Source organism: Manis pentadactyla, chromosome 1 (genome assembly GCF_030020395.1).
Source record: "Manis pentadactyla isolate mManPen7 chromosome 1, mManPen7.hap1, whole genome shotgun sequence".
In the NCBI taxonomy this organism is placed as follows: domain Eukaryota; kingdom Metazoa; phylum Chordata; class Mammalia; order Pholidota; family Manidae; genus Manis; species Manis pentadactyla.
Window position 1 is genome coordinate 177,781,332 of NC_080019.1, and position 27,439 is coordinate 177,808,770.

General features: G+C 36.1%; 1 protein-coding gene across 2 annotated transcripts in view; it reads left to right on the top strand.

The window, feature by feature from the left end:
• SLC49A4 (solute carrier family 49 member 4) overlaps positions 1-27,439 on the top strand; it is an 89,930-nt gene that overhangs the window by 29,686 nt on the left and 32,805 nt on the right. For both annotated transcript variants that reach the window (XM_036883491.2, XM_036883492.2), the window contains exons 4-7: positions 4,711-4,840; positions 14,549-14,657; positions 19,659-19,726; positions 22,853-22,980. In XM_036883491.2, the coding sequence (XP_036739386.1) occupies positions 4,711-4,840; positions 14,549-14,657; positions 19,659-19,726; positions 22,853-22,980 (435 nt within the window). The remainder of the gene's footprint in view (positions 1-4,710; positions 4,841-14,548; positions 14,658-19,658; positions 19,727-22,852; positions 22,981-27,439) is intronic.

Genomic DNA, 27,439 nt, shown 5'->3' on the forward strand with positions numbered 1-27,439 from the left:
TAAAAATAAGTAAATAAAAAATGAAAGCAGAAACATAAGTTTCAAACATTTTTTTGGCCATATTCTTTTTATTGAAAACTTAAGCAATGATTGTGTCTTTTAAGTGACTGGATTTTAAATACTATTGAACATGTGTTAACACTCTGCATCCTTCTGACTCACAGATCCCATTCAGTGAAGCAGAAACCTCTACTCAAAAACTTCCCAATTACTGCTTCAGTGCTTTTGTGTGTGCCAAAGTGCCTTCCTGAAATACTGTCCCATAATCCTTCATTCCATTAAATGTATTTTGCTAAAATTGCTACATTTAAAGATTAATGACTCAAATTATTCCAGACAAAGACACACAATAAAAATAAACTACCAGCCAGTATCTCATGAATATAAATCCACAAGTCCTGAACAAAAACCAGCAAACTAGTTGCAGTGACATATAATAAAGATTATACACCATAACCAAATGAGACTTATTCCTAGGATGCAGGTTGGTTTAACATTCAACACTCTTAACTGATGTAATGTGCCATATCAGTAGTCCAAAGGAGAAAAACCCTGTGATCATCGTAATAGATTCAAAATCTGTGTTAACAAATCCAACATCCTCTCAGGATAAAAACACTCAACAAATTAGAAATAGGCAAGAGCTCTCTCAGCCTAATAAAAACCCACAGATAATATCATATTTAATGGTCAAAAACTAAATGCATTTCCTCAGAGTCCAGGAACAAGACAGGGATGTCTACTCTTGCCATGTCTATTTAACATTGTGCTGGTGGTTCTAAATGGGATCACTGAGCAACAAAAAGAAAAAGGCATCTAGATGGAAAAAGAAAAAGGAAAAGTATCTCTGTTACAAATGTCATGATCTTAAATGTAGAATATCCTCTGGAATGCCCTAAAAAACTATTAGATCTAAAAATCAAGTTCAGCAAGAATGAGCAAATTCATCTTAAAAAAAAAAAAAAAAACAAGTTTTAGGATGCCAAACCAATATGTAAAAATTGTAATTATGTACATTAGCAACAAACAATCCAAACATGAAATAAGGATAACAATTCAGTTTATAGTATCCTCAAAAAGAATAAATATTTAGAATAAATTTAACAAAATAAATGTAAAATTTGTGAAGATTACACACTGTTGAAGGAAATTAAAGATGATCTAAAGAAATAAAAAGACATACCATGTTCATGTGTTGGAAGGTATAATATTTTGAAGATATAACACTCCCCAAATTTATCTACAAATTCAGTAAAACCCCTATTAATATTCCAGCTGGCCTCTGTTGCAGAAATTGACAAAATCACCCTGAAATTTATATGGAAATACAAGGGACCCAGCATAGCCAAAACAATCATGAGAAAGAACAAAGTTGGAGAACTCATACTTCCCAATTTCAAAACTTACTACAAAGCTGCATGCAATATAATGAGTTATAAGAAATACACATTTGGTCATTTAGATGGCCAAATATGTATTTCCTGGGTATGTCTGGTTTTGACCCACAGTTCCTGAAAACACTTCAGAGCCTTAATGGTGAAATGGGTGTCTTGTCATGTTAATCAGAGACTTTTGGACACCATGCAAAGGCAGGGGCTGGAGGTTGAATCAGCCAGTGGCCAATGATGTAGTCAATCATGACTATGCAATTAAGCCGTCACAAAAACCCTGAGAATTGTGCTTTCTCTTGAATCCTGCTTCTCTGTCAGAGAGCTTCCATGCTTGGGGAACTGGAAAGCTTCCATGTGCTACCAAGCCAGGCCCCAAGTTCCACAAGAATAAAGCTGCTTTATTTGGGACCTTGCTCTGTGTATCCTTTATCTGGCTGTTAACTTGTATCCTTTATGGTATCCCATATTAAACTGGTAGCCATGTTTCCCTGAGCTCTGTGAGCCACTCTAGCAAATTAATCAAACCTAAGGGAGGGGTCGATGGAACTTCCAATCAGTAGCCTGGGGCTTGTGACCAGCGTCTGGAGTCGGGGGTGGAGGGCAGTCTTGTAGAACGGAGCCCTTACCCAGGGAATCTGGTTCTATCCCCTGGCAGAAAACATTAGAACTGAGTTGAGTTCTCAAACACCTGTTGGAGAACTGCTTGGTGGTGTGCGTGGGAAGATGCCCTCCCACACACAAGTGCATTGGAATCTGGTCCAGGAACCTGAAAGAAGTTGTATTATTACTGCTGTGTACTATTGTGTAGGAAAAAACACACTACACTTAACAAGATAGCATGGTACTAGCATCAGGATAGACATAAATCAATGGAACGGAAATGAGATTCTAAAAAATAAACCATTACATTTATGTCATTTAACTTTTCACAAGGATACCAAGACAATTCAGTGGGGAAGAATAGCCCTTTTCAACAAATAGTGCTGAAATAACTGGATATCCACATTTAAGAGAATCAATTTGAACCCCTTCTTTACAACATACAGAAAAATTAACTCACAATGGATCATAAACCTAAATACAAGAACTGAAACTGTAAAACTCTTAGGAGAAAACATAGGAATAAGTCTTTGTGACCTTGAGTTAGGCAAAGTCTTTTTATAAAGGACACCAAGTGCGCAAGTGACAAAAGAAAAAATAGACAAGAAAAACTTAGATTTCAGCAAATTAAAAACTTGTGCTTCAAAGGACACCATCAACAAAGTGAAAAGACAACTCAGGATGAGAGAAAATAGTTGCAAATCATCATCTGATAAGAAAGAGGCTTGTATCCAGAATATATAAAGAATTATTACAACTTAACAAAAAGACAACCCAGTTAAAAAATGGGCAAATTACCCAAATAGATATTTATTGAGAAGATAAACAGATGGGTAACAAGCACATGAAAAGATGCTCATCATTATGGAAGTACAAATCAAAACCAAAATAAGATATACTTCACGCCCAATAAGATGACTGTAATAAGCCAATAAAATGGAAAATAACAAATGTTGGGAAGAAACTGGAAAAATCAGAACCCTTCATACATTGGCAGGGATATCAAATGGTCCAGTCACTTTGAAAACAGTTTGGCAGTTTCTGAAACTGTTAAACATAGATTACCATATGACCCAGCACTTCTATTCCTAGGTATATACATCAGTGAAATGAGAACATACATCCATGCAAAGTTTTCATACTAATGGTCAAAATAATATTATTCATAATAGCCAAAATGTGAAAACACCCAAATGTCTATCAACTAGATGGATAAAAAATGTGGTATGTCCATTCAATGGAATATCATTTGGCAATAAAAAAGAATTAAAGTACTGATACGTGCTCCAACATGATTGAACCTTGAAAATATGCTACATGAAAGCAGCCAGTCACAAAAGACCACACATTATATGATTCCATCTAAGTGAAAAGACCATTATATTCAAATCCATAGAGACTGAAGGTAGGTTAATGAGTGGATGCCTAGGGCTGAGAGATTTGGTGGGGAGGGACAAGGGTGTGGTAATGGGTACAAAGTGTCCTTTTGGGATAATGAAAAAGTTCTAAAATGGATTGTGATGAGGGTTGCATAATTCTGTGAATATTCAGACCATTGAATTGTGCACTTCAAATGTGTAAATTGTATCTTACCTGAATTATATCTCAGTGAAGCTGTTTACAAAAATGCCAGAAGAAAGAAGGGCAAAGAATATGAACAAGGCAATCACAGAAGAAATACAAATGGCCAGTAAGCATGTGGAAAATGCTCATTCATAGAACTGTAAATCAAAATAACGCATTAACTTCTTCTTGCTCCTCAGATTGACAAAGAATAAAGATATTATCTGTGGTTAAGTGTCTTACATGAATATTGTAACTTTTGCTATGAATGTAGCCCTAGAATTAGAATAATTCAACTGAAAGGACCTCTAGAACTAGTCATTTTTAGTCCAAACCCCTTATTGACCCAGAAAGAATAAGGGACTCATTCAAGTTACAAATTAACGGCATAGGTAGGCTCTCTACTCCAAGTTTCCCGACTTTTCTACTGGAGTTTTGCTCTTCTACAAAACTGTGCAGTTAACAAAAGCGGGGACTTCCAAGTACCAGAAATGCCAGGGAATGATCAGGATTCCTAGGGACTTTCCCTTCTGTAATGGTGACAAACTAAAATTGTTTAGGTGTCCATTTTACCTATAATTCTTTAATATTCTATGTTAACTAGTCTCGTATTTAATTTTTTACCTCTCAGTTTCTTATTTTTGGATGCTTTCCTGATTGTTCAAATTCCCTATACAGCCTATTTATACACTGTACATCAAAATATAGTATCATTGATCAAATAAACCCCCTATTCTGTTCTTACCAATTTCTCTGTCATATTCTTCCTTTCTGAGTACCGTACTTATTAGGCCATCATCCTACGTCTGTTTCAAATCTCTTTTTATACTGTGGTACTGTGGTTTTTAATGTGTTTTCCGCAGAGTAACATCTCTTTACTTACTCAGTCTCTTGTCTGTGTGGGGTATTATAGTACCACCATACTTCTTTGCTTCTAGTATGACTTCTTACCTGTTGAAATTTGTATATTTACATATCCATCTTTCTCACAAGACTGAGCTATCTTGGCTAGGTTCTGTATTTTGCTTATCTTTATATGCCTAGAGCTTAGTTGATGCTCAATAAATAAATATTTGTTAGATAAATAAATATTTGGAATATCGAACTTTTTCTATTGTTTGGTTAGCATTTTACTCTTTTTTTTTTTCCCCTCCAGAATTTGGAGTTGTTTGCTTACTATTTGCTGCAACACTAGCTTATTTCCCACCCCGGCCTCCTCTTCCTCCCAGTGTTGCTGCAGCTAGCCAGCGGTTGAGTTATCGGCGGAGCTTCTGTAGATTATTAAGGTAAATATACTTAGAGTCACTGAATGGTTTTGATAGCACGCTAGGATAACATCACATTTATTTAAGGTAATTTAAGATAGTAATTTTTCAGCAACCTATTAATCAGGTTGTAAGTAATTGAAAGACTTTAAAGTGGAAGACTGAAGGATTTTAAACTAAAGGAGTTAGGTAAAAGATTGTACAAGGAAAAACAACTTATACCCTGTGTTTGTTTCTAATTACACTAGAGTCAAGATCTTTGTTCACTGCTTAAACTGTAAATTTTAAGATATTGTAGTATGTAAATATAAATATTATCTTATTATAGAGAAGACTATAGAAAACCCTTTTCACCAATGCAGTTGTCTGTTTGACCAATTCCTTTGTCTCCTTCCATTTCATTGTTTATGCTGCAGGATTGCCTGCTTCTACCCTTGGCTCTCCGGGGAGTTTTTTGGGCCTGCCACACCCCGTTCCTCTAGCCTACCAAAATGATTTTCTCTGGTCCTTCAAAGAACTTCTGAAATGATTACATCTTGGATTAGTCAGAATAACTGCTTCTCTAGATTCCAGTTCCATTGTCTGGACAAAAAAATATCAACGGTCATGTTCCAAAGTTCACGCCACAATTGTTTACATACTATCCATATGATTCCCATCTCTTAACATACATTTACCTGTACAGCCTAGTGGAAACATTTCTCTCCCTTAATATGTTGGCTTAATGTTTGATGAGTGGAGAGTTAATAAGTTTGAGACTCTTAATATGTGATTTTTTGCCTTGTAAGTTTGATCTACTGTAAATCCCTCTTCATAGCTTCTGCCCATTTCTTACTTGTAGTTGCTGTCTTTTTCTTAATTATATATTCTAGAGATAAGTTCCTTGTATATTAAAAATGTCCAAATACCTGTTCCCATTCTGTCATCTGTCTACTAATTTTGTCCATGGATTCCTTAATTATCAACTTTCTGGTCTTATCTTTCACATTTAGGTCTTTCAATCCAACTAGAATAACACCTTAGTGGTGTTAACTAGTGATAGAGGGGTTTTGTCTTTCTCCATAAAATGAACTAGCACTATGCAATCCTTAGCCCTTTGATTTGTAGTGCCACTTTTACTGTATATTGGGTTTTTGTGTCTTAGGTCTCTGTTCTCCAGTGTTCTGGTTTGTTGGGCTTTTTTTTTAATTGAAGTATGTTGATAAACAATATTATATTGGTTAAAAGTATACAACATAGTGCTTCAACGGTTATATACATTATTAAATGCTCATCCCAGGTAGTGTAATTACTGTCAACATAGTGAGATGCTACAGAATCATTGGCTATATCCTCCATGCTGTACTTTCATCCTTGTGACTAATTTATGTTATGATTAAGATTGTGTGCCCCTTTATCCCCTTCACCTGTTTCACCCAGTCACCCAAACCCCTTCCTCATGTCACTTCTAGTAACCACTAGTCACTTCTCAGTGTCTATGAGTCTGTTGCTGTTTGTTTGTTTTGCTTTGTCAGTGTTCTTGTTATTCAGCTAAGTGCATAAAATTTTTGTTACTCTGGCTATGTGGTTTGTCTTAACATCTGATAAGACAATGGCCTCCTTTTTCATATTTTTTAAAATATGAGTTAATTTTCCAAGGACTTCTATTCTTCCATATAAACTTCAGACATATTTCTTGAGTTTCTAAAAAATTCAACTAGAATTTTAATTGTGACTGCATTGAATTTATAGATTAATTTAGGGTGAATTGAAAGCATGGACTGTCTCTCCATGTATTCAGATCATCTTCTGTGCCTTTAATTAAATCAAAGGTTGTTCCTCCCCCAGATCGTGGACCTTCCTGGTTTACTCCCAGATCATTTATAGTTTAAATTTTTTAAATAGTTATTGTGAGTGCTATGTAATTTGTAATACATTTTTAAATTAAACGTTTTCTTTTTAGATAATTGTAGATGCACATGCAGTTGTAGGAAATAATAGAGAGAGGTACATGGACTCTACCCAGTTTCCCCCAATATTAACATCTTACAAAGCTATAGTACAGTACCACAACCAGAAAATTGAATTGATACAATCAGGATACACAACATTTCCATCATCACAAGGATCCCTCCTTTAGGCTTTTTGTAGCTCACCTACTTCCCTCCCACTCTACTCCTTAACCACTGGCAAACCCTAATCTGTTTTACATTACTATAATGTTATCACTTCAAAGTTGTTATATATTTGGGATCATATAGTACATAAAATTTTGGGACTGGCTTTTCTCACTCACCGTAATTCTCTAAGAGAGTCACCCAGAGGCGGTTTTATGTAGCAATAGTTAATTCCTTTTTATTACTGAGTAGTGTCCCATGGTATGGATTTGCACAGTTTGTTTAACCATTCACCTGTTGAAGGACATCTGGGTAGTTTCTAGATTTTTTTGACTATTACAAATAAGCTGCTGTAAATATTTGTACACCAGTTTTTGTGTGAACACTGTTTTTCATTTCTCTGGGATAAATGCTCAGGAGTGCAATTGCAGGATTACACGGTAGTTGCATGGTTAGGGTCTCTTTTTTTCCTTCTTTTTTTTTAACTGCCAAACTATTTTCCAGAGTGGCTATACCATTTTTCCTTACCACAAGCACTATGTGAGTCATCCAGTTTCTGTGCATCTTTACCAGACTTTGGTGTCATTACTATGTTTTTATGTTAGCTATTTTGATAGTTACATAGAAGTACAGTTTCTGTAGAAGGCATTTGGCATTATCTATTCAACTTGTAAATACACATACTCTTTGGCATGGCAATTGCACTTCTAGAAATCAGTTCTCCAAGTGTACTAGTGCACATTTGAAATGACTCTAAGAACAAAGGAACTAAACTATATATCTCAGTAGGGAGCTGGTTAAATAAATTTGATATACCAACATAAATGGAATGCTATCCATCTATAAGAAAGAATGGAGAAGCTATATATATTTAAACTATGAAAACCTCTGAGACTGAGTTAAGAAAGTGAAATTCAGCAAATAGTTGTAATATGCTACCATTTATGTAAAAAGATGGGAGAAACTATGTATATGTATATTTGTATTGGCTTGTATATTTTGAAATATTTCTGGATGTTACCCAAGAAAATGCTAACATTGGTAATTGGGGGAAGAGCAGGAAAGGGAGAGATATTTTTATCTCCTATATTTTCATACCTGTTTGAGTTTGAGCCACTTGAATTGTATTACCTATAACTTTTTAAATAAAATCTTTAATAATAATAAAATGAAAGTTAAAGCTGCTCCCTGAAAGTAATGAAGCTAGCAAATTGTACATTTCTTTACTTTTTTTTTTTTTACTTACTGTCCTTGTTTTTAATATAGCTCTTAATTGTAAGTTTATATAATTTTTTTTGGTATCATTAATCTACAATTACATGAAGAACATTATGTTTACTAGGCTCCCCCCTTCACCAACTCTCCCCCACATACCCCTTCACAGTCTCTGTCCATCAGCATAATAAGATGCTGTAAAATCACTACTTGTCTTCTCTGTGTTGCACCGCCCTCACTGTGCTCCCCCCAACACTATACATGCTAATCGTAATGCCCCCTTTCTTTTTCCCCACCCTTGTCCCTCCCTTCCCACCCATCCTCCCCAGTCCCTTTCCCTTTGGTAACTATTAGTCCATTCTTGGGTTCTGTGATTCTGCTGCTATTTTGTTCCTTCCGTTTTTGCTTTGTTGTTATACTCCACAGATGAATGAAATCATTTGGTACTTGTCTTTCTCCACCTGGCTTATTTCACTGAGCATAATACCATCTCTACCTCCATCCATGTTGTTGCAAATGGTAGGATCTGTTTTTTTCTCATGGCTAAGTAATATTCCATTGTGTGTATGTACCACATCTTCTTTATCCATTCATCTACTGATGGACATTTAGGTTGCTTCCATATCTTGGCTGTTGTAAATAGTGCAGCGATAAACATAGGGGTGCATCTGTCTTTTTCAAACTGGAATGCTGCATTCTTAGGGTAAATTCCTAGAAGTGGAATTCCTGGGTCAAATGGTATTTCTATTTTGAGCATTTTGAGGACCTCCATACTGCTTTCCACGATGGTTGAACTAATTTACATTCCCACCAGCAGTGCAGGAGGGATCCCCTTTCTCCACAACCTCGCCAACATTTGTTGTTGTTTGTCTTTTCAATGATGGCGATCCTCACTGGTGTGAGGTGATACCTCATTGTGGTTTTAATTTGCATTTCTCTGATGACAAGCGATGTGGAGCATCTTTTCATGTGTCTGTTGGCCATCTGAATTTCTTCTTTAGAGAACTGTCTATTCAGCTCCTCTGCCCATTTTTTAATTGGATTATTTGCTTTTTGTTTGTTGAGGTGTGTGAGCTCTTTATATATTTTGGATGTCAACCCTTTATCGGATCTGTCATTTATGAATATATTCTCCCATACTGTAGGGTTCCTTTTTGTTCTATTGATGGTGTCCTTTGCTCTACAGAAGCTTTTTAGCTTGATATGGTCCCACTTGTTCATTTTTGCTTTTGTTTCCCTTGCCCGGGGAGGTATGTTCATGAAGAAGTCACTCATGTTTATGTCCATGAGATTTTTGCCTATGCTTTTTTCTAAGAGTTTTATGGTTTCATGCCTTACGTTCAGGTCTTTGATCCATTTCGAATTTACTTTTGTGTATGGGGATAGACAGTGATCCAGTTTCATTCTCTTACATGTAGCTGTCCAGTTTTGCCAGCACCATCTGTTGAAGAGACTGTCATTTCCCCATTGTATGTCCATGGCTCCTTTATTGTATATTAATTGGCCATATATGTTTGGGTTAATGTTTGGAGTCTCTATTCTGCTCCAATGGTCTGTGGCTCTGTTCTTTTGCCAGTACCAAATTGTCTTGATTACTATGGCTTTGTAGTAGAGCTTGAAGTTGGGGAGCGAGATCCCCCCAACTTTATTCTTCCTTCTCAGGATTGCTTTGGCTATTTGGGGTCTTTGGTGGTTCCATATGAATTTTTGAACTGTTTGTTCCAGTTCATTGAAGAATGCTGTTGGTAATTTGATAGGGATTGCATTGAATCTGTATATTGCTTTGGGCAGGATGGCCATTTTGACGATATTAATTCTTCCTAGCCAGGAGCATGGGATGAGTTTCCATTTGTTAGTGACCTCTTTAATTTCTCTTAAGAGTGTCTTGTAGTTTTCAAGGTATAGGCCTTTCACTTCCTTGGTTAGGTTTATTCCTAGGTATTTTATTCTTTTTTGCTGCTATTGTGAATGGAATTGTTTTCCTGATTTTTCTTTCTATTAGTTCATTGTTAGTGTATAGGAAAGCTACAGATTTCTGTGTGTTAATTTTGTATCCTGCAACTTTGCTGAATTCCGATATTAATTCTAGTAGTTTTGGAGTGGAGTCTTTAGGGTTTTTTATGTACAATATCATGTCATCTGCAAATAGTGACAGTTTGACTTCTTCTTTACCAATCTGGATTCCTTGTATTTCTTTGTTTTGTCTAATTGCTGTGGCTTAGGACTTCCAGTACTATGTTGAATAACAGTGGGGAAAGTGGGCATCCCTGTCTTGTTCCCGATCTCAGAGGAAAAGCTTTCAGCTTCTTGCTGTTCAGTATGATGTTAGCTGTGGGTTTATCATATATGGCCTTTATTATGTTGAGGTACTTGCCCTCTATGCCCATTTTGTTGAGAGTTTTTATCATGAATGGATGTTGAATTTTGTCAAATGCTTTTTCAGCATCTATGGAGATGATCATATGGTTTTTGTCCTTCTTTTTGTTGATGTGGTGGATGATGTTGATGCATTTTCAACTGTTGTACCATCCTTGCATCCCTGGGATGAATCCCACTTGGTCATGGTGTATGATCCTCTTGATGTATTTTTGAATTCGGTTTGCTAATATTTTGTTGAGTATTTTTGTATCTACGTTCATCAGGAATATTGGTCTGTAGTTTTCTTTTTTGGTGGGTCTTTGCCTGGTTTTGGTATTAGCGTGATGTTGGCTTCATAGAATGAGTTTGGGAGTATTCCCTCTTCTATTTTTTGGAAAACTTTAAGGAGAATGGGTATTATGTCTTCTCTGTATGTCTGATAAAATTCCGAGGTAAATCCATCTGGCCCGGGGGTTTTGTTCTTGGGTAGTTTTTTGATTACCCCTTCAATTTCGTTGCTGGTAATTGGTCTGTTTAGATTTTCTGTTTCTTTCTGGGTAAGTCTTGGAAGGTTGTATTTTTCTAGGAAGTTGTCCATTTCTCCTAGGTTTCCCTGCTTGTTAGCATATAGGTTTTCATAGTATTCTCTAATAATTCTTTGTATTTCTTTGGGTTCTGTTGTGATTTTTCCTTTCTAGTTTCTGATTCTTTTGATGTGTGTTGACTCTCTTTTTCTCTTAATAAGTCTGGCTAGAGGCTTGTCTATTTGGTTTATTTTCTCAAAGAACCAGCTCTTGGTTTCATTGATTTTTTTCTATTGTTTTATTCTTCTCAATTTTGTTTATTTCTTCTCTGATCTTTATTATGTCCCTCCTTCTGCTGACTTTAGGCCTCATTTGTTCTTCTTTTTCCAGTTTCGATAATTGTGACATTAGACTATTCATTTGAGATTATCCTTCCTTCTTTAACTATGCCTGGATTGCTATATACTTTCCTCTTAAGACTGCTTTTGCTGCGTCCCACATAAGTTGTGGCTTTGTGTTGTTGTCATTTGTTTCCATATATTGTTGGATCTCCATTTTAATATGGTCGTTGATCCATTGATTATTTAGGAGCATGTTTTTAAGCCTCCATATGTTTGTGAGCCTTTTTGCTTTCTTTGTACAATTTATTTCTAGTTTTATGCCTTTGTGGTCTGAAAAGTTGGGTGGTAGGATTTCAGTCTTTTGCAATTTACTGAGGCTCTTTTTGTGGCCTAGTATGTGGTCTTTTCTGGAGAATGTTCCATGTGTACTTGAGAAGAATGTCTATCCTGTTGCTTTTGGATGTAGAATTCTATAGATGTCTATTAGGTCCATCTGTTCTAGTGTGTTGTTCAGTGCCTCTGTGTCCTTATTTTCTGTCTGGTGGATCTGTCCTTTGGAGTGAGTGATGTGTTAAAGTCTCCCAAAATGAATGCATTGCATTCTTTTTCCTCCTTTAATTCTGTTAGTATTTGTTTCACATATATTGGTGCTCCTCTGTTGGGTGCATATATGTTTATAATGATTATATCCTCTTGTTGGACTCAGCCCTTTATCATTATGTAGTGTCCTTCTTTATCTCTTGTTACTTTCTTTGTTTTGAAGTCTATTTTGTCTGATACTAGTATTGCAACACCTGCTTTTTTCTCCCTGTTGTTTGCATGAAATATCTTTTTCCATCCGTTGACTTTTAATCTGTGCATGTCTTTGGGTTTGAGGTGAGTCTCTTGTAAGCAGCATATAGATGGGTCTTCTTTTTTATCCATTCTATTACTCTGTGTCTTTTGATTGGTGCATTCAGTACATTTGCATTTAGGGTGATTATTGAAAGATACGTACTTATTGCCATTGCAGGCTTTAGATTTGTGGTTACCACAGGTTCAAGGTTAGCTTCTTTACTACCTTACTGTCTAACTTAACTCACTTATTGAGCTATTATAAACACAGTCTGATGATTATTTCTCTCCCTTTTTATTCCTCCTCCTCCATTTTTCATATGTTGGGTGTTTTGTGCTCTTTTTAGGAGTGCTCCCATCTAGAGCAGTCCCTCTAAAATACCCTGTAGAGGTTGTTTGTGGGAGGCAAATTCCCTCAACTTTAGCTTGTCTGGGAATTTTTTAATCCCTCCTTCATATTTAAATGATAATTGTGCTGGATACAGTATCCTTGGTTCAAGGCCCTTCTGTTTCATTGCATTAAATATATCATGCCATTCTCTTCTGGCCTGTAAGGTTTCTGTTGAGAAGTCTGATGAGAGCCTGATGGGTTTTCCTTTCTAGGTTACCTTTTTTCTCTCTCTGGCTACCTTTAATACTCTGTCCTTGTCCTTGATCTTTGCCATTTTGATTATTATGTGTCTTGGTGTTGTCCTCTTTGGGTCCCTTCTGTTGGGAGTTCTGTGTGCTTCCATAGACTGAGCAACTATTTCCTCTCCCAGTTTGGGGAAGTTCTCAGCAATTCGTTCTTCAAAAACACTTTCTTTCACTTTTTTCTCTCTCTTCTTCTTCTGGTACCCCTATAATGCGGATATTGTTCCTTTTGGATTGTTTACACAGTTCTCTTAACATTGTTTCATTCCTGGAGATCCTTTTATTGTGTAGAGAGTCTCTGCATCAGCTTCTATGCGTTCCTGTTCTCTGGTTTCTATTCCATCAATGGCCTCTTGCATCTTATCCATTCTGCTTATAAATCCTTCCAGAGATTGTTTCACTTCTGTAATCTCCCTCCAGACGTCATCCCTTAGCTCTTGTATATTTTTCTGCAGCTCCGTCAGCATATTTATGATTTTTATTTTGAATTCTTTTTCAGGAAGACTGGTTAGGTCTATCTCCTTCTCAGGGGTTGTGATTTTGGTCTGTATCAAATTCTTCTGCCTTTTCATGGCGGTAGAGATAGTCTTCAGAGCTGGTGCAAGTGATGGCTGTGAGAACATCCCTTCTTCTTGGTTTGTGGCCTTCCTCTCCTGGGAGAACAGTGATCTCTAGTGGCTTGTGCTGGGCAGCTGCATGCAGACGGGGCATCTGATTCTTACCCGGCCACTATGGAGTTTAGCTCCGCAGTTGCTGTGGGTGTGGCCTGCCTCTGGCTGCTGCTCCAATATGGCAGAGCCATGTCAGAGGGGAAATGGCCAGGAGGCTGTTTACCTCTGTGAGGGGCCTCTGCGCTGCCCTGCTGTCCAGGGGGTTAGGGTGTCCAGAGTTCCCCGGGATTCCCAGCCGCTGGGCTAAGTGTTCCGGGACGCTTCCATCCAGCAGTGGGGTCCCTGTCCCTTTAGGACATTCTAAAAGCACTCGCTTTTCTTTGTCCCAGGGGCGCTGGCTGCGGGGACCTACTCACATGTCTTACTGCCCTGTTTCCCTAGTTTCCAGCACCCCACGCACACACTGTGTCTGCACTCTGGTGCGGATGGCTAGGTCTGGCTATTTAGGAGTCCTGGGCTCCCTCTCTCTCCCCGCTCCGACTCCTCTCCTCCCGCCGGGAGCTGGGGTGAGGGGCGCTCGGGTCCCGCCAGGCTGCAGCTCGTATCTAACCCCCTTCACGAGGCGCTGGGTTCTCACAGGTGTGGATGTAGTCTGGCTGTTGTCCTGTGTCTTCTGGTCTCTCTTTTAGGAAGAGTTGTATTTGTTGTATTTTCAAAAATATATGTGGTTTTTGGAGGAGATTTCCGCCGCTCTACTCACGCTGCCATCTTGGCTCCGATCTCCTGTATATTTCTTTTTAATCTTTGTTTTTTCCCCCACCACCTTGTTCTTGAGAAGAAACAGTAATTTTTCCTTTCAAATAAGAGCTTTTTTAAACTGAACCTACCTACTTATTCTATGAAATATTGTTGGTAATTCATATATATAATAAACCTTGACAAAAAATTATTCTTATAAAAGTTAAAAATGTAAAGAAAGAACTTTGAGTTTATTAATAAACTGATAAATGTTTTCTGTTTCTGATTCTGGTGCTCTAATGTCCAAATGACATACATTTTTTTGTAAGAGTTTAAATTTTAGATTTTGGATCTGAGATTATTTTCTTCTATTTTACAGCAATTTGAGATTTTTGATGATTGGTTTAGCATATGCCATACCACTTGGTGTATTTGCTGGCTGGTCTGGAGTTCTGGACTTAATTTTAACACCAGTGCATGTCAGCCAGGTAAGCATTTTATTTTCTTATATGCTATAGGTATTTTTAGGTCATTTAAATTATAAATATCGTCTACATGTTCTTGGTTTTAGCTTCAAGGTCTGGATAAATGCTGTTGCAAAAGCCAGATCTTTTTGAAACAGTTATAAACAATAATGGTTCTCTTCCTGGATTTTGTTAAGAGCCATTAATTTCACATCTGTTCAGGCTTAATAATGATGTAGAGGGCAGCAGTGCTGGGCTCTTAAAAGTTCTGGTCCAGCTAGAGGGGTAAGACCTCATTAACACCTTGGTAACACTTGGACTTCTGCTGAGACAAAAGCCAAACTTTAAAATTAAGGACCATGTCCTAAATAGAGTAAGGCCTATTTTATTTAGACCCACCCCTGAAAGAAATCTTGAGAGAAATCAGTCGGAGATTGAGGCCCACTAAATGAGAAGGGTTTGGGAAACACCTTGGTTTCTACTTATCTACCCTAATAAAGCACAAAATCAAGCCTATAGTGGGCAGTTAGTAATTGAACTACCTATTAACACAAAAAGTCAACCGTTTTAGAAAAAGATAAAAGAATCCATAATGGCTTTGTGTTGCCCGCAACAGTTAAAAAGCAAAACCAAAAATATTAGACATACAGGAAAAAGGAAAATGTGTCCATATTTTTTTAAAAGTAGTCTTTAGAAACCAACTCGAAGGTAGGCTACACGTTGAATTTAGCAGAGATTAATTCAAAAGAGAGAAATCTTTGCTCCAGATTCATAAATATATTATTTTGAGGGTATATTACCCTCTGTTATCTTGTGGAACCTTTTTGTCTGGTACAGTAGCCACTAGCCACATGTGGCTCTTTAATTTGAAATTTAAATCAGTTGAAATGAAATACAAATTGACTTCCTCAGTGGCACTAGCCACTATTCAAGTGCGCAATAGCACTTGAATTGCAGCTTGTGGCTAGCGTATTGGACAATGCAGATACAGAACATGCCGTCGTCACAGAAAGTTCTATTGGACAGTGCTGTTCTAGAAGCTCTACTGTTATTCCTGTCACATTTAAACTTAGAATTGAATTTTGTGCTTGTTATAAGATCGAGATTAAGTTTTTTTTCCCCCATATATAGATACTCATTAACCTAATATCAATTTTTGAAAATAGCATTTTTCCCTATTGCTCTCCATTGTCATTTTTGTCATAATAAAGTGCCCTTATGTGCACAGATATGTTTCTAAACTATTTTTTTCTTCTAGTCTGTATGTCTATCTTTGCACCAAATCCAAATTGTCTTAAGTACTCTACTGTTATAATAAGTTTTGGTATCCAGTAGAATAAATATTCCCCTTTATTGAGATTCTTATTAGAATTTTTTGAGTCGATAGATTAGCTTTAGAATTAAGGCCTTTATAATATTGAGTCTTCCAAACTATTATCATTGTATTTCCCTTCATTTACTTAGGTCCCGAGGTCTCTGAATGATGCTTTATAATTTTTTACAGACACATTCTATATATTTATTATATTTATTCCTAGGTACTTAATACTTTTTAAAACTATTATAATTGGTAAATTTAAAGTTTTATTTTCTGTTGGCTGGCAGAGGTATAATTGATTTAGAGCTATAGTTGATATAGAAGTATAGTTGATTTTTGTAAGTAATGGACATACAGCTTATCTTGTATCAACAACCTTGTTAAACTCACTTATTGTGATAATCTGATCCTTTGGCCTCCCTACATATATATTCATATCACTTGTGACTAACAACAGGTGGAGAAAAATACATATAATAAAAATTCAACATTGAGATAATCATATTTTTCTCTTTTACACTACTTAGGTGGCAAATTACATATTATTGTTACATATATTAAACTACATTGCGTACCTGTACAGAACCAATTTGTCAGTGATTTATGACACTTTTTATGTGTCACTGAATTCCATATACTCATACTTTGTTTAGAATTTTTTGCAGTTATATTCATGAATGAGATTGGATTATAATTTTCCTTCTGTCCTTTTAATTTTAGTATCAAAGTTTTACTAGTCTCAAAAAACAAGTAAGGAAATGTTTCCTCTTTTTCTGTTTTTGGAAGAGTTTCTTTAAGTTTGGTAGTTTGAGGTTTTGTTTTTCCCATATTCATTTGAATTCACTGATGAAGGCTTCTAGTTTTCTTTGTGGAAAAAATTTAATATAGATTAAATTTCTTTAATAGTTATAAAATTTTTTAGATTTCCTATCTATGCTTGTATCAGTTTTGATAAATGGTATCTTTCTAGTTTCATTTCAGTTTTCAAATGTATTGATAAGTTCTTCACAGCATCATTTTATGATTTTATTAGGTCTCCAAGTAAGTCATTATATGATTCCAGATATTATCACTATCTTCTCTCTTGTTTTTTTCCTTGAATAATTTCACCAGTGGCTCCTTAATGAATGTATATTTTCAGTTTCATCGATTGCTGGTTTTGTTTTTATATTTCACTGTTCTTTTGTTTTTTTTGAGGGTAGTTACTTCACTCTCCTTTTTTTTAGCTTTTTGATGTGAAGGCTTAGATCCTTTGTTTTTAGCTTTTCCTATATAGGCATTTAAAAGCTATACATTTCCTTTTAAACACAGCTTTAGCTTCATTCATTCTGTAAGTTTTACTAAGTAGGATTTTCATTTGATTATTCAATTTAAAATAACAGTTGATCCTTGAACCACATGGGGATTAGAGGCACCAACCTCACAACAAGCACAAAATTCATGTTATAAACACTGAGAAGCCCTTCCAGGTATTTCTCTCCATACAAACTCTGAGAAATACAGAGACCATGAATCACTCTAGGTATTAAAGAAAGTGAAATATAAAATTAAATGAAAGGGAAAAAATTAAAGCAAAGAAAATATTTTTATTAATTAATGGGTAGAATGTTATTAATTAAAGTAAATTCCATGAATAAAGGAAGCTGAAAAGCAAAATGGGCTTCAAGGACCAGGATCAGTAGTCAGATGCACAGGGGCTCTTAGCCTAGGACAGGACCACACTCAACCTAGGGGAGAGATGGCAATGTTTGTGGGGGCCTAATAACATTAAATGGGCATTAGACAGATGCTAAAAGATGATGGAGAATGGCAATTTTGCAGAAAAGAGTTCTCCTGCCCCAAATGCCAATGGTATGAAAAAAAGGTGGAGATAATTTAAGCTTCAAGGTATTCTCTTTCTCCTGAGAACATTTATCTTTGCTTCTGACACCAGAAAGACTCTGTATAAAGTTATTGTATTACTTAAAGTGGTCTAAGCTGCTATGATAAATAGAATCCCAAAATTCCGAGGCTTAAGAATAAATGTACTTCTAATTCACATAGCAATCTAGGAGGGTTTGCATAATAATGTAGGACACTAGTCCTTAGATGGGACAACTATTTTCCTCACACTGAATTAGAGACATGTACTACTTCTACTTTGCAGCTCTTCTCTCCCCTATAACCTTGTCATTACATGCATGGATGAGCCCGGGTGACCACATCTGGGTTCCAGCTGGTAGAAAGGGAAAGAAAGCATAGCATACAGCTGTCTTCAGGTTCTAGTCTAGAGGTGATGCACTTCTTCTGCCCTTTTCCATTAAAGAGAACTCAGTTGCATAGTCACAGGTTAATTGAATGGGAGCTGGGACATGCAATCCAGCTAAATGCCCAGGTAGAAGAAGATAACATATTTTGGTGAATAGCTAGCAATCTCTGTCACAGGTATAATGCAAAAGATGACTAGAAAAATAATAAAAGACAAAAGTTAATGTGGGCAACTCTCAAGTGCCAGGCCAAGTTTAGACTTGGCTCTTTAGGCACACGGAAAGCCAGTAACTATTTTTGAGTAGGATAGTGGAATGGTTGGGTCAGTTACTCTGGCAATGGTGGGCAGAATCAATTGTGGAGACAATTTAAGAAGCGATCACAGGAGTCCAGAGGTAAGAAATAAAGTAATAAGCAGGGTGGTGGTCGTGGGAAGGGAGAAGAGTCAGGATCCACTGATACTATTAAGGACACAAGGAATTTCAGTAGGAGCAGCAATTAACTAAAATGTATTGAGCACTTTTTATTAACTTCTTTAATTGTTAAAAAAAAACCTTGTTATCCTCATTCTACTAATGAGAAAACTGAAATTTAGAGTGTGAGTTCATACAGAAGCCAAGTCATAATAAGAGTTAAACATACATGAGTGATGGGGAAGTCTAGGCAGATTGCTTGGCCATGAAAGGAAGAGACAAGACATTAGGTAGATGGAGAAGCATCATCAGGTAATAACAGCTAACCTTTATTGAACACTTCCTGTATACTGGCCACAGGATCTAAGTCCTGTACACAAATTATCTCATTTAGTCCATTTTTTATAGGTAAGAAGACAGTTTGCCCAGGGTCACAAAGCTAGTAAATGGCAGGGTTGGAAATGTTTTCTCAGGAGTGGAGCGAGCTATACATTTGAAACCCAGCTCTAATTCTTTTTCTCTGCACTCTCCCCAAGTGCTCAACCCCACATTTCTCTTTCTCTCCCTTCTATTTTTAGTTAATGTCAACTGTTTCAGCATTTAATTATTTCCTAGTAGTTCCCTGTATGTTGATTATATTTAAACTTCTTGAGGTCAGTGACTGTCTTCTGTCCTTTTTCACGTTTTCTTAAGAGTTCCAAGCACAATGCTAGGCATGCATTACAAATTTGAAAATATTTGCTTATGACATTATTTTGATTCAAATATTCCGTAAAAAGTTAATGAAAGTTAAAGATGTGTTTACTAAGATAAATTTGTATTAGTCACACATGAATTCTTTCATGTTATTCATTTTCTTAATAGTATTTTGTTGCCATTTAGCTATTGATTATATATTAAATTATATATATATATATATATATATATATATAATTACATGTATATTATACATTGGATTATATATTGATTATAAAGGATCTTTATTTTCATGCTTTCTAAATTGCAGCATGAGTGTATTGTATTATGTGTTTGCCTCTTTCCCAACAGGTTGATGCTGGCTGGATTGGGTTCTGGTCCATAGTTGGAGGCTGTGTTGTTGGAATAGCTATGGCAAGGTGAGAATATTTTATGTTAAAAGTGTGAATGTAAAGAACCAAAAAAAGCCCAGAGGGAAATCTGGCTCCCATAGGTAAATGTTAAAATTCAGGGAAAAGCAAAACAGGCAAAGGCCAGAGAAGGGCACTTGTTTGGGCTGTAAGAAAATACACACAGAGTAGAGAGAATTTGCTGCTACAAGACAGCTTTTCAGGAATAGTCCCTCTAAAATGTTTTTGGAGACCAGAGATGTATTTCCACTGTAATTAAGCTGTCTCTCTCCATATTATTAGAGAACAACACCTGCAAATGGGACCCAAAGAAGAGTGATACAATAATAAAGGCAAATTGATAGTTAACAAGAATAGAAGAGTTGAAAAAACATTTGTAAGAGCATCTCTTAAACATTTCATGAAAAGGCAGAATCCTGATTAGCAGATACTCATTTATGCTCTTTTTTGGCAATTATGTCCCTATGGTTATCCTATTTTGCTGAAACTGTCCATAAAGTCTGCCAGTTTCACCAAACTCCCTTTGGTCTTAACTCGTTATGACAACACATTGTTAGAATGAGTCAGAAGGGGAAAGTCTCATTTTCTTTAAAAAAAGAAAAGAATGAAAAGTGTCACTTGTCTAGGGGAGTATCTATTAAACTACTTTGGTGTTCCCAAGCCAGTAATACTCATTCACTTCCCAAGTCATTTTACCCTGTGTAATCAAAAACAGAATTAGGCAGTCAACTTTACCAGGAGGAGAAGGCTCTAATTACATATTTGTGGAGATCAGATATATAAATCACCACAGTTTCTAAATGCTTAAACATAATTGATACAGGATGTTATAGCTACATATTATAGTTTGCATAGTGTTTCAGGGAAAATGAAAGAGTAAATAGGCACTGTAATTTCTAAATCACTTTATCTGAGATTTTTGTAATTTAGGGAAACAGAATAAAATCTAAAAACGAAAGAAGAGGAATAGAGGACTATTTGTAGGAAACCAGTATACTGATACTGAAATACATTGGCCTGTCACATTTGACGAGAATCAGTATCTAATTTTTCTAATTAAATCTCTAAGCCAATTACAGTGAGTTATCATTTACCAAATCCTGTTCTGAGCCAAATATGTCAAAGGGGAGCCATTATATATCAAAAATGACATCTCACATGCTCCTTTCTATTTTCTTTCTACAAACCCTTAATTTTAACTATGTATAAATAGAACTAGGGGGAAAAATTAGAGTGAGGACATTTCTGTTTTTAATTTGCTGAAATGGAAGTTCTAAAAAATACTGCCCTTACTCTGGGATCTGAAATCAATCGTAGATATCTTCTAGGCCTAAAATTAATTGTAAAAATTATATTCATAACATCACTTTCTGGATCCCTAGAATGGAATCTCTTTATAGACGTGAGTGCTTCGGGTGATTCCTTTGTAATTATGTTGCTAAAAGCTGCTACTAAATGCACTGCTTTGCTTCTGACACTTGGTCCTAGCTTGATGGTGTTAGTCCATTTGAAAGGACTAGGTCCCCAAAACCAGCAGACCACAGTGGTCAGTTTATTTTTAGGGGATCTGGCCTGTAAACTTTCTCACTGTTAACTTCACTCAACTCTGATTATAACAGAAAACTGTTTTATTTGCTCATACCTTGCACCTGCCTATCTGACAACTTAAGTTCATGCAGCATACCAAACTATAAATCAGAAAAGTGTTTGATAGATGTGGAATTAAAACGGTTTTGGATTTTCTTGAGGAACTTGTCTATCAAGCTGTGGAACCTTTTTCAGAGTACATAAGGATCTTTCTGCTACTGAACTTTCATTGAGAACAAACCTGTCACTGGGCAAAGATGCATCCATTTTTCCCACCAAAAGGTGGCATCAGCTCTCATGGAAGTCATTTTAGTCTAGATAATGCTTACAAACATGATTAAGCATTTCATGTCAAGTAAGTGCAAAACAAAAGATAGTGAAAGTATTAAGAAGGAAAGTCATATAATTACAATAAAAATTAAAATCAGTAAAGAAAAACTTCAAAGAAGAAAAACATGGTGAATGTCATATTTAGGATAAAATCAGTTTTTCTACAATAAGAACAGTTCTGAGGTGCAGAGTAAGTTGTATCACAGCCAGAGGACTGTGCCTATACAATCACCGGTAAATCAGCAGATGAGGTAAAACAATTGACAAATGGGAAAGTTTTTGGTTACAACTAAACAATAATCTCTACCAGATGCCTTTTAGTTTCACATTAATTCAGGAAAAAGCAGGGATTTTGAAAACTTGGAATGCTATGAAACATTAGTCACAAACTTTATAGAATAGTATTCACTATTCCAGAGTATGTTCTTGCTCTCACAAAGCTTACAGTCTGATAGGGAAAAGAAAAAAATAAACAAATGCAGGAACAAGAAAAATACCAATAAAGATAAATGCTGTGAAGAAAATACAGAATGTGGAGATGGGATGGGAAGGCTTCTTCAGTGAGCATGGAGAGCCTTTTAACCTGAGACCTGAATGAGCTGAGGAGTAAGCAGGAGTTAAGTTGTGTGAAGAATGGGGGTACCAGCATTCCAGGCAGATAGGAACGATAAGAAGGCTACATACTGCAATGGGAAACAGCCTTAGCAGGTATGAGAAGCAGGGCCATCTAACTAGAGAATAAGGCAGTGGGAGAGTAGAAGCAGAGACCAGATCATATAGGACCACGAAGGCTCTGGTATAAGCATTTGTATTTGTTCTCTATGTGAGTTTCCATTTTGGGAGAGCCATCTTTGTAAGTTTGTGCCAACATACTAGCCTGTTTTCTAAGACTGAAACAATATGTGCTCATTATAGGATGCTTGGAAATTACATAAAAATATAAAGCAAGTAAAAGTGGCATTTGAAAACTTACCATCCATCCTATAAACTATAGATCCCAGAGATCACATTTTGTGTGTTTTGAAAGAAGAAAAATTATCACAAAATAGCACTTATCACGCAAACACAAAATGTATCAGTTAAAAATTTTTTAAACTTGCTTTTAAAAGAATGCATGGAAACTTTTTCAAGAAACTATCATTTAATGAAAGTCTGCCATTGATTTAAATAGTCTTTTAAAAATCCAGCTAAAATTAATAGAACATTGTTTCTTTTCAGATTTGCAGATTTTATCAGGGGTATGCTGAAATTAATCCTTCTTCTCCTGTTTTCTGGGGCTACACTATCATCCACGTGGTTCACCCTGACCTGTTTGAACAGCATCACACACCTGCCTTTAACCACAGGTGAACAGAGTATTTTGAACTTTGAATTAGTATTTTCAGTTCACAGAAGTATATATACTCTGACAGGAGGACTTTTTCTTGCTTTTCATAAGTAATTGATAAACATACAAAAAGTTCTCCCTTGCCCAGCCATTACATCATCCCCTCTAAAAAGAGCTTAAGAAATAACTAAAAATATTTTCATTGGTATTTTACATATGGAAAAGAGGTATAATATTTAGCCTAAACTTATATAAAATGGAAAAGTTTATATTATATTCTTTTAAAATTTGTAATATTAAAAATAATACAAAGATTTTTATCTTCTTTATAGTATATCATTGTTAAAACAGGAAAATGAACAAAGGCAAAAGCTATGATGTTTGAAGTACATGCCAGTAAAATTCTTTGAACCAACAGGCTTATTTTATATTTAGTCTTATTACATTATCAATACAAAACAAAACTTACTGGAAATACCTACTGGAAGTATATTATGGGCTTATTCATAGCTTATCCAGTTGACTGAAGCATTTACAGTTGCTGTTGTTTTTATTGCTATTATTAATATCATTTGGGGGTCTAAATTAGTTTCCTATGGCTTCTATAACAGGTTACTACAACCATAGTGGCTTAAAATAATGCAAATTTATTATCTCACACTTGGTATGTTAGAAGTCCGACTCGGGTCTCACTAGGCTAAGATCAGAGCATGGGCAGAACCTAGGGAAGAATCGTTTCCTTGCCTTTTCTGACTTCCAGAGGTGCCCACATTGCTTGGCTCATGGCTCCTTTCCTACATCTTTGAAGCCAGCATTAGCAGGTCAAGTCCTTCCCAAACTGCATCACCTGTACCTTTCTTCCAAGGTCACATATTCCTCTGAACTCACATCTTTAGCCTCCCTTTTCCACTTTAAAGGATCCTTGTGATTCCATTGGGCCCACACAGATAATACAAAATAATCTCCCAATTTTAAAGTCAGCTGGTTAGCAAACTTAATTCCATTTGCACCCTTAATCCTTTTTGGTTCCAGGGATTAAGATATGAATACCTTTTTTTGGTGGGGTGGGGCCCTTCTGCCTACTACAGGATCTTTTTTTAATTATTAAGACAAATTATTTTATAAACCAAAAGGGCTGTTATTGCTTCTTCCTTTTCTTTAACAAAAGATAAAGGTGTGTGTTTTTTATTCTATTTGCAAGAAATATTCATCCACCTTTAGATTATGTGTTTAATTGTAGGGTTATTTGTTATAAAGGCTGATTGTAGGATTATCTGTTATAACAAGCACTTGTATGGGTAGGAGTAAGCAAGGATCTAAAAGTGTCTCTATATGGGCCTGTTACCAAGTTGCATGTATGTTTCATGGGACTCCATGAAAGAAAGGTTCCTTTTGTCTACATATAATTAAGGAATACTACAAATTCCAATTTGGATTTATGTGCTCTATAATAAAAGGACCAGCAGTTAACACATCAGAGGCATAAAATCTTTCAAAGTCAACCATTTATTTGGGGCTTTCTACCACTTTTACAGTGATCATAGGGCAATGGGATGAGGTTGCCCTGAATCCACGACTACCAGACTGTACCAAGCCAGCCAGCCTGGAGTGCCACAGCAAACTCACAAAGCAGGGATCAGAGTATGGGCAGACTCTAGGGAAACACAGGGATATTCCACATCTTTTGGACACTGTGAACCTCTAGTTCAAAAGAATCCCTGGTTTCATCATGAGCTCCTCCTACATTCTTTTTGATGACATCATATCTTTGCTAAGTTAAGTTTTCTGGAGTTGCTGTGATAAAAAGAAAATACTGCACAAAAATCACTGTGGAACAGGAAATGGGGGCAGTAGTGTCCTTCTGATGTCAACATTTGAAAGGTTGCCTGGTGCCCATCAGAGGCACACCTCCCATTAAGAAGTAATTGGGGTTATTTAGGAATGAAATAAAAATATATTTCTTTCACTATATGGGTATTATTTTTTTAAATGGCCACTGAGTCATCAGGACATATATATTTATTAAATTGTTTAGACCTAACTGTAAATAACAGAATTGTTAGCTATTTCCTTTGGCCTTGGAGCACCATGAAATAATAACTGAGACACTAACAGTGCCGAGAAGTGAAGTTTGGAAACCTCTGCTCTTTACCTTGCTGCCAGGACCCTCTCTCTTTAACATATATTGCATTGCCTCTAAAGCCTGGCTGTCCAGAGTAATAATTTTTGGAAACTGTGCATTTTTTATATACTGATATTTCTACATTAGGATTTTTGAGCAGTTTCAGGAAGTGTTCTGGGGCAGAATTTTCTATTTTGTTCAAGTTTAATTTCTTAATTTAGCAGTTGTACAGCATTCTGGTAGAACAGTTTTAGTTTACCACTCTTGTTATTCATGGCATTACACTCAAATTTTTTTGTGATACAGTATGTCAAGTATGCATCTGTTAGATTTTTACAAGACAGAGTTGTGAGTACATAATGAACAAATTTTCCCTTGAATTAAGTGTAGAATATTCATTATAAGATAGTATGTTTATTAAATTTTAAAGTGTTTTCTATTTAACATAAAATTAACAGTTTTACCTTTCAGTGGAGGCAATGGGAATGAATGGATTTGTAATAATGAGCATGTTTTGCTTTTATAATCAGGAAAATATGTATTTGAAAACTATACATCTTTTTAAATCTTAAGAGAAAATTGATGTAATTGACCCTGTTCAAGACTGTGTGTTCCCAGTCTGTCCTTGAAAGTAATTATGTTGGACAGAAAGGAAAGCAAAATTAAATTAAATCAAGGCCATAATTGAAAGGTTGAGTTTGATGTGGCCATCTTAAAAACTGCTTAATTTATAAATTCTACTGTTGTTTTCAATCATAAGTCAGTTTTTGAATGTCACTTAGAAACTTCTAAAAGATGCATTTTTATCTTATACTGGATTAAGGACTGGACTTGTTCACACTCCTTCTCTGAATTATCATAGTATTGGTTAATAGTTTCTTCAATATATGTCTGTCTCTCCTACCAGTCTGAAAATCTGGATCATGGCTTTGTGCCTTATAAATCCTGACCCCAGCTCCCACCCCAGTACTTAGCAAAAGACTGATAGTGAATGAGTGAAGTGTATATTATCTCCATTTTGAATCTCAGTAGATATGACTTATTGCTAATAATAGCACTCAGGGCCAGTCTTTGTTATTCAGCACTAGCTACAGTGAGGCAAAAGGGCACGTGGAACAATGGAGAATTTGAATAAATCTGTCACAGATATTCTTCCTGCCTTTGTAAAAATCTGATCTAATTCCTTCTAAGTAAAAAGGGTTTCATAAAAGGGAACTTACTACAAAATCTAATTATAGATACGTCTAGCCCTTTAGGCTGATATTTAAAGTCAGTAATGGCAAAGTCAAGTGTTTCTTCACAAGAGTCATTCTTGTTTTTAATCAGGAAAATATCTACTCTTTTTCCTGTTTATAGCAAACTTAGTATTCCTATTATTACTTACACTGTATGAGAAGAATGTATGTTTGAAAATCTGTGCATTAATTATAATATTTGACATGATAAATTAAAAGCTAGTTAATTTTGTTCAACCTGTGTGTTATACAGGGTACTATTACTAAAACTTGCTATTGCAGTCTTTTTTTTTTTTTGGTATCATTAATCTACAATTACATGAAGAACATTATGTGTACTAGGCTCCCCCCTTCACCAAGCCCCCCCCCACATACCCCTTCACAGACACTGTCCATCAGCTTAGTAAGATGCTGTAAAATGACTACTTTTCTTCTCCTTGTTGCACAGCCCTCCCTGTACCCCCCCCCAAAACTATACATGCTAATCGTAATGCCCCCTTTCTTTTTCCCCACCCTTGTCCCTCCCTTCCCACCCATCCTCCCCAGTCCCTTTCCCTTTGGTAACTGTTAGTCCATTCTTGGGTTCTGTGATTCTGCTGCTGTTTTGTTCCTTCAATTTTCCTTTGTTCTTATTATCCACATATGAATGAAATCATTTGGTACTTGTCTTTCTCCGCCTGGCTTATTTCATTGAGCATAATACCCTCTCGCTCCATCCATGTTGTTGCAAATGGTAGGATCTGTTTTTTTCTTATGGCTGAGTAATATTCCATTGTGTATATGTACCACATCTTCTTTGTCATTTCATCTACTGATGGACATTTAGGTTGCTTCCATATCTTGGCTATTGTAAATAGTGCAGCGATAAACATAGGTGAGCATCTGTCTTTTTCAAACTGGAATGCTGCATTCTTAGGGTAAATTCCTAGAAGTGGAATTCCTGGGTCAAATGGTATTTCTATTTTGAGCATTCTGAGGAACCTCCATACTGCTTTCCACAATGATTGAACTAATTTACATTCCCACCAGCAGTGTAGGAGGGTTCCCCTTTCTCCACAACCTCACCAGCATTTGTTGTTGTTTGTCTTTTCAATGATGGTGATCCTTACTGGTGTGAGGTG